Source organism: Vanacampus margaritifer, chromosome 2, assembly GCF_051991255.1.
Source record: "Vanacampus margaritifer isolate UIUO_Vmar chromosome 2, RoL_Vmar_1.0, whole genome shotgun sequence".
Lineage (NCBI taxonomy): Eukaryota > Metazoa > Chordata > Actinopteri > Syngnathiformes > Syngnathidae > Vanacampus > Vanacampus margaritifer.
Window position 1 is genome coordinate 51,488,959 of NC_135433.1, and position 11,149 is coordinate 51,500,107.

At 39.7% G+C, this 11,149-nt stretch overlaps 1 protein-coding gene across 3 annotated transcripts in view; it reads left to right on the forward strand.

Moving 5' to 3' along the window:
* Positions 1-10,130, forward strand: part of wizb (WIZ zinc finger b) — a 37,570-nt gene extending 27,440 nt beyond the window's left edge. For all 3 annotated transcript variants that reach the window (XM_077558674.1, XM_077558676.1, XM_077558675.1), the window contains 3 exons: positions 2,272-2,578; positions 4,381-4,546; positions 6,550-10,130. In XM_077558674.1, the coding sequence (XP_077414800.1) occupies positions 2,272-2,578; positions 4,381-4,546; positions 6,550-6,889 (813 nt within the window). In that variant the 3' untranslated portion in view covers positions 6,890-10,130. The remainder of the gene's footprint in view (positions 1-2,271; positions 2,579-4,380; positions 4,547-6,549) is intronic.
* Positions 10,131-11,149: the final 1,019 nt, after the last annotated feature.

The following is an 11,149-nucleotide window of genomic DNA, read 5'->3' on the forward strand; positions in this document are numbered from 1 at the left end:
ACAAATTGTGAATAAACTGAATGCATCACGATTGGAAGTTCTTTGTAGAAAACTGGGGCGCTATATCATACTGACTAAAGAGGACAAGGACAGCCCAAGTTGTTATCAGCACTCACTTTATAAGCCTGCATCTGTGATCGTATAGGGTTGCATGAGTGTGTGTGGCATGGGCAGACCATCAGCAACACCAATTACAACATCATGGCTGCGTAGGAAAAGTATCCGGGTATTGAAATTGCCAGCCTGCAGTCCAATTCTTTCACTTCTAGAGCACATTCGGCGCATCATAAAGAGGAAGGTGCAACAAAGAAAGCCCAAGACAGTTGAACAGTTCGAGAGACGCGTGCTAGACAAGAATGGGACAGCATTCCTATTTCGAAACTTGAGAAACTTGTCTCCTCGATCCTCAGACGTTTGCAGACTGTTGTAAGAAGAAGAGGGGATGCCTCACAACAGAGGTGGGCATCGAGGGCCGAAGTCCTGCAGGTTTTGCATGTTGCCCTTCTCCAACACAGCTGATATATGATCAGCTCATCAGCAAGCGCTGCATAAGCCTGATAACGATCCTGTTGATTGGAATCAGCTTGTGTTGGAAGTGAGAAACCTCCAAAACCTGCAGGACTCCGGCCCTCGAGGACCGAGATTGCCCACGTCTGCCTCACAATGGTGAAAATTGCCTTGTCATAACTTTTTTGAGATTTGTTGACACCATGTCATTTAATTAGTTTTCCCTTAAAATGATACATTTTCTCAGTTTAAACTTTGGACCTGTTCTCTATGTTCTATTCTGAATAAAATATTAAAATTGGGCACTTCTATATAATTGCATTCAGTTTTTATTCACAATTTGTATAGTGTCCCAACTTTTTGGGAATTGGCTTTGTATTAGTTAACCAGTAAAAAACGGAATAAGCTAAACAAACAGCTCAGTTCCGAGTAATTGCAAAAGTACTAAGAAGTTAAATAGAACTGAACTCTATTTGAGCAGTAATTTTGCTACTAGAAGCGGTATCAATAATATCACTCTTGGAGAATCAATGGGTTAATGGCATAACTGCCCAATTACCATGCTTGAGCCTGAAATTCTATGTTTCACAACAGCTGGCCTTTGACACTACTTGCTATTCTTGTGACAATATTAAGCTTTTCTTTACCGAGGGACCAAAAAAATATAGTTTTTCAGCAGGTGACACTATAGGGTCACGAATTGACACCTCTTCCGTTCCCTAAATTTCATCTGCAGACTGTTTCAGGGCCAGTTGAGGTTTTGTCTAATTTGGCCAACAAAACAGTGTCATCCACAATTAGGTCCCAGTTGAAATGCCAAACAGCTTTCAGATAGATTTCTTGGCCTATTTAAAGTATGAACTTAGTGCACACAGGACCTTTCCTCAAAAACATTACATTCAGGATTGTGCCATGCCCTCAACTATACATCCATCCATTTTCTTTACCGCTTGTCCTCACAAGGGTTGCTGGAGCCTATCCCAGCTGGCTTCGGGCAGTAGGCGGGGTACACCATGAACTGGTTGCCAGTCAATTGCAGGGCACACAGAGACGAACAATCATACTCACAATCACACCTATGGACAATTTGGAGTGTCCAATCAACCTGCCATGCATGTTTTTGGAATGTGGGAGGAAACCGGAGTACCCGGAGAAAACCCACGCAAGCACGGGGAGAACATGCAAACTCCACCCAGGAAGGCCGAAGCCCGGACTCGATCTCACGTCCTCAGCACTGGGAGGCGGACGTGCTAACCAGTCAGCTACCGTGCCGCCTGCCCTAAACTAAATCTACATATTTTCTTCCGGAATAAAAGCCTCAAATTTGGTCAGCTTCCTTTCCAGCTAGCATAATCTTTTCCAGACGTGCTGTTGACGTTGATTCCACTCATAGTTGATAAACACTGACCAATCCCTCTTTTTTTCTAAATCCAGACAGTTTTTCCGTCAATAGTCACTCTGGTTGACATCAATATGATAAAAGAAAAGCGATGCTTTTGATGTGGTTTCATTCAGGTACTCATATACGGAATGTACTCATGTATTTTCAGTTCAAATGTAGCTAGCAAAACAATCTGCCAAAACCAAATGCAGCAGCACCTAAATGTTGGGCAGGACTAACTTCATTACACAACATTAGTTTTTAAGTACTGAGTTCTTGTACAAAGTTTAGTATTGCCACTGTTTTTGTTGTTTTCGAGAGTAGTTCAATGTCTATTGTCCATAAACTGCTGATTGAATGACTTTCTCCCTTTCATCTTGCAGAAGAGCAGCTCACCTCTCCTGGCGTCTACGGATTCAGATCACCGCTTCCCCTTCTCCTCACAGAAGGCTTCCTCTTCATCATCTTCATCCTCCTCCCAGTGGTCATCTGCTTTGGCGGTCAACCTGGTGCGCCCACTGAGCCGTGAGCTCGGCCAAAGCTCCTTCAAGGCTTCAGAGGATGTAGCGGGTCCCAACCTTCGAGCTCCTCACATCAGGCCTATCAGCAGCAGCCCCTCGCAGCTTGTCAGTAACTTTCCACTTCAAGCACAGGTGGCTCGCAGTGAACTCAACGTGCGTCTGCCCAGAGGTACGGGAACTTCGTTTCATTTTCCATTGTGTGTTTGATAACCATCATGTTGTCTTTTTTTTTATACAGATCCCACAATTAGCCTCCGTTACCTTTTTACCCACAACCCCATGAAAGTGGGATTTTGCTTCAAGTCTGTGCACTTTTATACAGCAACACAGCAACCTTCACTCAGATAATGAAAAATGTCAGCGCAAGCCTCTGCGTATGTGTACACAGATCCTTAAAATGTAATTTGGATAGAATTTAAGGCCTTAATTATTGTCACAAATTATAATGTTTAAGCCGCCATTATCCATTAATTATGTCACAACAAACTGTTTGGAATCTTTCTTAATGGCACAATGAGTCATTTCTTGTTGATATATGCAAAGGACATTGACACATGGTAGATAAGATGCCTCCTCATTCACTGCCATTGACAGCTATAAAAAAATTCTAAAATTCATTTGAACTATTTCTATTAGTTTAACTTTTTTTCCCCACTTTTGTTAACAAGAGTATGAAAACCTAGAAAATAATTATATCGTGCATTTAGAACAGATATAACATTTGTGATTAATCGTGAGTTAGCTAATGAAGTCAAGCGAGTAATTAATATTAAAAAATGTAATCACCAGATGCAATTTAAAAAAACAAAAGAAAAAATAATTAAAATTAGGGGCATCAGGCGATTAAAATTTGTAATCGTAATTGATCGCATGACTTCAGTAGTTAACTCACGATTAATCACAAATGTTATATCTGTTCTAAATGTACAATAAAAAAATTCTAGGTTTTCATACACTAGTTGACGAGTGGGAAAAAAATGTTAAACTAATAGAAATAGTTTGAATGAATAGCCGTCATTGGCAGTGAATGAGTTAAGTCAGCATGAGGTTAGCCCTTGTTAATATATGGCATATTATGTGTCTTGTATTTGTGGGAAAGAGATAGGAATACACCTTCACAATGAATTAAATGTGCACTTGGCAAGGATACCTGCACCAGATCTCATATTATCGCAGACCTTGTTTAACCTGTTGTCCATGTTTGAATGACAGCTCATTGCAAATGGCTATCTATATATGTGTTGGCCCAACATTAGCGTGTGGTCGATTTGATTCGGCAGGTTCTTTGGAATTTTATAGGCTCTTGCGTGGCTGCTGCTTTCAAAGTTGTCCAAGAGACACGTGAACATTCATTGTAATTAAAAATTAGGGATAAATGCAATTTTGCCAAGTTATTCAATTCAATAAATGGAAACTGTGGAAAAACATCTTGAAACGTAGAAAATACTACTACTGTAATATTTTAGCAGTACTGTACTGACGTTTTTATTTGATATTTTGTTTTCCCATTGTTAAAAAATGTGAGTTTAAGAAAATGTAATTGGTTTATTTGCATGTCAAAAGGTAATGATCTTTTTTATTTGCATAGGATCCACTTTATATTCTGCAAATGACTCCACTAAAAATAGCCATCATTCTTATCTATTCTCATGTGTCCAATTTATGTTTCCAAAATTCCTAAATTTAATTTCCAGTGAAAATCCACCCTGCATGCCTACTCAATCCAAAAATATGTGATTTATAAACCCCGTTCTTGTTAAGCAGTTCAGTATCGTGCACATACATTTTTTTCCAATGCCATAAGTTAAGGGAACCAAAATAATGTACTTCTTTTAACCATCCTTACTTACAGATAATAATTTGCTGCCATCATGTCAACCTATAGAGTCTACTGTACAACCATCAGATCAGAAAGACAGCTGCGACTGTCACGATGCTAGGATGTTACCAATAAGTGTCCCCTCCTCAAAGGTTTTGAGCGTCGGCCCCTGAAGCACCCATCCTGCGTGGAGGTAAATGAGAGGGACAGCGGCCCCGCAAAGCCCCCACGCACAAGCACCGTCCCTGCTTTAGTGCCAAAGCCACCTGCCTACCCCCTGGTCAAGCTGGTGGGCAAGTTCTACACCCTCAAGTGCCGGTGAGTGACAAGTCTGTCAGAGAATCTTATCACCAAGGCGCCAAATGTTCACAAAAGTGCTTGTGACAATTTAATAAGTGAACGTTACATGTTTGCTAGGGGAGTGCCAAAAAATCGATTCTCATTTAGTACGATTCAGAATTGATTTTAAATGTCCCCAAATCGATTTTATTTAAAATTTTTAATACTGTCTTCCCTTTGTTTGTGTGTGCCTTTTATTGGGAGCACTGTTCATGTTGTACCCGATTTGGCCACTTAGGGGCAGTGTGGTTCCATGCGGTCTGATACACTGTTAAGTTGTAGCCACATTAGAGAGTAGAAGGAAAAAGTCACGATCAAGTTATTCCAATAAAAGTTGTGTTTTTGCAGCGTGGAGTCGTTCTTTTGAGTGATAAAAGTGCCGCGAGTAGCGCACTAATTAGCATCAGCGAGTCAGACTGGAGTAGATCATTACGATTACCTTGAACATCTATAAATTTAAGCAAAAATCATTTTCAATCAAATCATTTTCAATCAAAAAACATTATTAATCGAAAATCGATTCTGAATCGAATCGCACACCCACAAATCGGAATTGAATCAAATCTTGAGACATTCAAAGATTCCTATCCCTAATGTTTGCCTCCTCAGACCACATCTAACTTTTGACGCAAGGTAAACCGCTAGTCTAGTAGACAGATGCATGAGCACCACAGATTGATGTTGTGGATGTCACTGTAATTCATTCATAAATAATGATGGGCGTGATTATCATTTCCACATAGTTGTGTTTGTATCACACACCTTCAACTTACAGCACATGACATTAAAAAGAATTCAAATGTTCTCTTAAATTTACAAAAACTAGAATTCTCTCCTTGACGTGCCCGAACACTCTGTTTCCGCAATGTTATTGTCATGACTCATGGGGCACACAAGTGTAGTATTACATTGTTTACAAAGTCACAGTTTTCCATGGATTAAAAAAAATAAATTTAAAAAAGCAATTTATCTTGCTGTTTATCTCGTCGTTATCTGTTGAGCGCAGCCCTGCGAGTGTAAATGGGAGAGACGTGTGCTGCACTTCACTGTTCTGTGTTAGCACAAAGGTTATCATAATTCACGAAAACAAAAGTAACAAAATAACTAATATTAAAAAATATTAAATAATAATACAAAAACAAGTGATTTTAAAAACTTTTAAAAAATGCTTATAGCGAAAATGTTTTTGTCTTAGTCAACTAATTTCGGGGTTTATTTTAAATGTATTACTGCACGGCCGTGCAGAAAAAGAAAAGAAAAGGTGAGGATTGTAAATTTACTTGCATTTAGTGACCTTTTTTATCATGCACTTGACCAATACAACATGTACAAAAAAAAATAATATTCAAGATAATAAAATTAAATTTAAACAGCAACAACAAACAACTAAAAACCTGCTCTAAAAACTAATTTAAAGGGAAATCAACAACACAATTTCCTTTACACTAATATGTTGTATGCGGCCCCATTTGTCTAAACATGGATTAATACTGCGTTTGTGGAATATGAATAAAGCATCAAAATCCACCCGGCCGTGGCCATTTTGCCACTTGCTGTCAGCTAAGACGACATCACAGTTGCTCAGGGCTCACTCACTATTCAGCTTGCAAACATCACATGACCAAACTCAGAAAACAGGTGAGTCGTGATTGGTCGTTAGACTCGTTACCTGAGCACTGAGCAACTGTGATGTCAAGTGGCAAAATGGCCGCCCCCTGAGATGGATAAATGGGTGGATTTTACTGCTTAATTCATATTCCACAAATGCAATATTAATCAGAATGCTGTGTTGACACTAGTGGGGGCACGTAGAACACATTATTGAAAAGAAATGTTTTGGGTTGTCCTATAACTGATACAATCGCAATATTACGTCAGACTGATGTAATTTATATGTGATAAAGTCAAATGAATCTGTCAAGTTCTAATTGTTGGTGTTATTATGCCAGGCAATGTATATCTATATCCTTGTGCTGTGCCAGATTCTGCGAGGTGGAGTTCCACGGTCCGCTGTCGGTGCAAGAGGACTGGATCAGGCACCTCCAGCAACACATCCTCAAGATGAACTACAGCCAGCTTGTCGAATCCAAAGCAGACTGCGTTGAAGTTGTGGCCGACGGGCCAGCCCCAGTCCACCGGGCCTCGGTCGCCAGCACCTCCTCAAGCACCTCCTTCACCCCCACCATGACTCGCTCCATCGCTGCCAACAGCCACTCACCTGATCCTCCGGCACAATTTGCTCCTAGCGTCACAGAGATAGTCAAGATCTCGGAGGAACCGCTCACCCCAGCTCCCATTCCCCTCCCTGCCCAGGTGGTGTAAGATCATCTCGCTCTACCTTACCCCCCTCCCTCCCCCTCTTCTTTTATTACTTCCCTGCCTTTTCACTTTCTTTTAGTCCATCTGTCTGTTTCCTTTGGAGGGGAACGCTGCCTTTCAACATTTGGTGAAGGCCAAAGAGCCCTCTGAGCCCCAAGCACCTTTTGAAGCAGCTTTTTAGACAAAGTCTTGTTACCATGGGAACGAAACTCTCCTGGCTTAAGGGCGATTGCAGCCAAGGTTATACGGAGGGACGAACTATCTTTATTGCCTTGTTTTTATCGAATGTCCAGGTGTTGACGTGGACCATTGCTGTACCCCAGCACCCATTTATTGGGTGTCGGAAGGGTTTTATGCCCCTCTTATCACACTCCGGTCCCCTTATTCGTACAAACTTTGTGCCACCTGGATGGTCAGAACCATTTCTCCCAGCACTCTCTCTGTGAGAGCGTGCCGGCAGCATTGGTCTCACCCAAAGGTTCTGACTGAAACTAGAAGAGATTTCTTTATCTAGCCAGTCTTGCGATGGAGACTTTAAACACACTTTAACACTTAGTGTTAAAACATACATGGCACTTTGACATCGACACTGAGCACTTATTATGAAAAAAAATAATTTGATCGGGTGAAATTGTGAATAATGTATCTTCTTTAAAGGAGCAAGAAGTGGAAGCACACCCAAAAAGGGAAATTAACTTCATTTAATAATGACCCCAAAACAAAACATAGATTTGCTTGAATGTAGCATAAAGCACTTGTTCATACCTTTGTTTTATATACACACACATTTGATTCAGCAATGAAAAGTTTGCCCCATGTTATACCACTGATATACAACTGCTGCTGTGCAGATTTTTTATTTTTTTTAAATGACCCCTCTATTGATTTGGGGGCCTTCAAAAACAAAAAGGACATCACGGTTACACGCTTTTAAAGTTAACCTTCCATTCACAGTGTTACCATCTTCTTCCTGCCTTTTTTATTTTTATTTTTAAAATATAACCCCAAATATTTATTTATTATGCACCTGAATGTGGTAAGCTAGCTAATTATAAAAGTATAATTTTGGATTGTTTGGTAAACTGTGCACTTTGACACTAGTGCAGTGCGTGTGCATGTGTGCACAGAACTGACCAGCCACAACATTAGGTACATTACACTTGCACAATCTACTGAGATCCAAGACAAAGATTCTGCCTTTGCAATTATGATATTGTTCAGTTTTGAATGAACACTATATTTGGATTATTGTGATTGAAGTGTTGTCAAGCTTCATGTAATGACAAGCTGTGTCTTAATATTTTTAATCTCATTTAGCTAACCGAGGGAACCCAAATATTGTGGAAAAACTCTCAGTATGCTGTAGTGCAGTTGTTAACTGTAACTACAATTGCAATAATAAATATATTATTAACCTAAATACCATTCTGACTATCAATCAAAACTGGGTTTTTATAATAGTCTTTGAAACGGTTGGTTGTATTGGCTCTCTTTAGATCATGTTGCTGCAGAGGTGGCAAATCCAGGTCCAGAAAGTAAAAACCCTGCCACAGTTTTGCTTTAGCCCCAGATGCTAACTAGCAAGCTCCCTAGCTATCTACCTGGGTGCTCGGTTATCTGCTAGAGAGCTAGCTAGTTAGCACAAGGGGCTAAAGCCAAACTGTGGCAGGTGCTAGCTAGCTAGCGCAAGGGGCTAGAGCCAAACAGGGTTTTTACTTTCTGGACCTGGATTTGCCACCCTTGTTGCTGGTTATAATGCTGTGGCCAGTTGGTGTACATGTGTACAAATATTCTTTAGTTTTTAAAAGGAAAAAAAGACAAGTGAAATTGCTTGATAGGACATCTTTGTGACTTAAAAAGTGGCCTCCTGATTGTATGTCGTGGTATCAGGACATACATATGCATTGGTGTTTGGGTGTGCCAAAGAGTCTGTTTACTTCCTTGTCTTGCCTCTGTAAAGGGTGTTTACATTGGACCTGATGATGTAGGAAGCATTCGAGTTTCTCACTGAATAATGGACTGAACAGCGGTGCCCCGCAGCCTCGCGCTTCTTCCTTTAAAGGACGCCGCCTCCCAGTGAGACACCATGAGATTCATGTTAACAGGAGACAATTCCAGTTCAAACATGAAGAGAAACCAAACTTCATTCCAAGCCAGGGCTCTGGAGAACTCTCAGCTCACAGTCCAAACAGAAAATCGTCCAACGTTGGGCTGCAGCCCTTCAAAGTGAAATCTTCAGTGTGTTCATATCAATGCAAAACTGAAGCATAAACATGAGAAAAGTTTGTTCCAGTGACTGTTTGCTTCAAACGTTCCCCTTCCCTGTGTACGGAATATACCGTAGATACACACTATATAACTCCATGTACTTAAGAAGCTGTTGACACTAGTAGAGCTATTAGCAGTTCTACACTGAACAAAAATATAAACACAACACTTTTGTTTTTTGCTCTCATATTCCTGATCTGAACTCAAAGATAGAAGCTTTTTTATATGTATAAAAAGGGCCCATTTCTTTGATAGCGAGCACTTCTCCTTTGCCGGTATCATCCATCCACCACACTGGTGTGGCGTATCAACAGGGACGGAGCTCTCTGGATTAAAGGGGAACATTTTGTGAACATTTGAGAGAAACAGGCCTTTTTCGTACGTTGAAAAAGTCGATCTTTGAGTTGAGTTTGAGTGAAAAAGGGAGCATAAAGTGCTGCGTTTTTTGTTTTTTTCAGTATATTAGCCAAGTAGTTGAAAAAATAAGTGATCTTAAATTCTTTTGTTGTGATTTAATTTCAATTTCTGATTCTATGTATTTTATTTCTATGTGCATTTTCTGTACTTGCAGTCCTACAAACTGAATATTAGAACATTTCTAAATTTATATCTGTTTGTCGCGGAAACTTTTGGTGCTGGTCAGAATGTTGCAACGAAACTGTGTGATTGAAGGTGGTGAAATCGTTTTTATTTTATTTTATTTTTATGTAGATGAAAGCAACCACAGAAGCTTTTAAATGGGACTACTTTGCACTCTTGCGTCGCTGTATGAGCCTTAGTGTTCCCCTTTAAAAAATAAAAAAATAAAAAAAGACGTGTGGGCCCGTGAGTGTGAAAGTGTGCGTGCAAACAGACAAAAGATATGTGACAGCAGAAGACAAAAAAAGATTGTTAGAGAGAGGAAATAACTGTACTGTACAGTTTTAGATGAATCCACTCCAGAACAATAAATGTGATTTCTGTTTCAGACGATTAATTTTTGACTTCTCAATAGCACACCATTCTTCATGTTGTATGCTTTGATGGTTTCTGTTGGACACGAGGGGGCGCCACAATATTGTCTTTGTTCCATTGGTAATTGCGAGCTCTGAAGCACTTTCACTCAAACTGGTGTGGAGGGAAGAAAGGGGAATTGCTAAATTATCATTTTGTGAAAATTACCTTCAACTTTACAGGTAACTGGAGCACATCATCAAAGTCTACACACCTCTGTCCAAATGCCAGATTATTGTGCAAGAGATTAAGAAGCATTTCTTAAACTTTTGCCACCATAAATGTGACCTATAACTGTATAACACAATTGGGGGATGGGCAGGGGATTGAATCTTTATTATCAGAACTGGGGAAGTAAAAATAAACACATTAAATGATCTGGTTGCACAAGTCTGTATACTAGGGCCCAACAGATATGGATTTAAAAAAAAAAGGTGAATGTCAAATTAGGTATTTGGCAGAATACAATTCTTATAACTGAGTAATTGGCCGATTAATGAAATGAATATGGGAAAAATATAAATAACTAATAACAGTAAATATATTAATTAAATACAGAACACTGAGCTATTATCGGCTGATTAATAACTGACTGTGTTTAGTATTAACACGTTAAATGGGAGACAGCATGCACTTGTCAACATTTAAAGATACTCTGTTAACCCTAAATAGATTTCAGATATTTTAGTAGGCTTTTCCTGACATTTTAGTCACATTTTACAGCACAAGCCTTGGTCCACAGGGAGCTTCCACAGCATTAGTGAGATATTTTTGTTCAAAAGTATCAGGAGAAAGGTACAAACTACATTCAAAGGCATTAAATGTAGATGGCCACCATTAAGTGGAGAAAATATGGTGCATTAGTTACATTAACAAGAACTGGACGTCCTTCCAAAATTGATGAAAATATAAGAAGAAAAATGGTCAGGGAGGCTGCCAAGAGGCTGACAGCAACAATGAAGGACCTGCAGCAATTTCTGGCAAGTACTGGCTGTTTAGTAC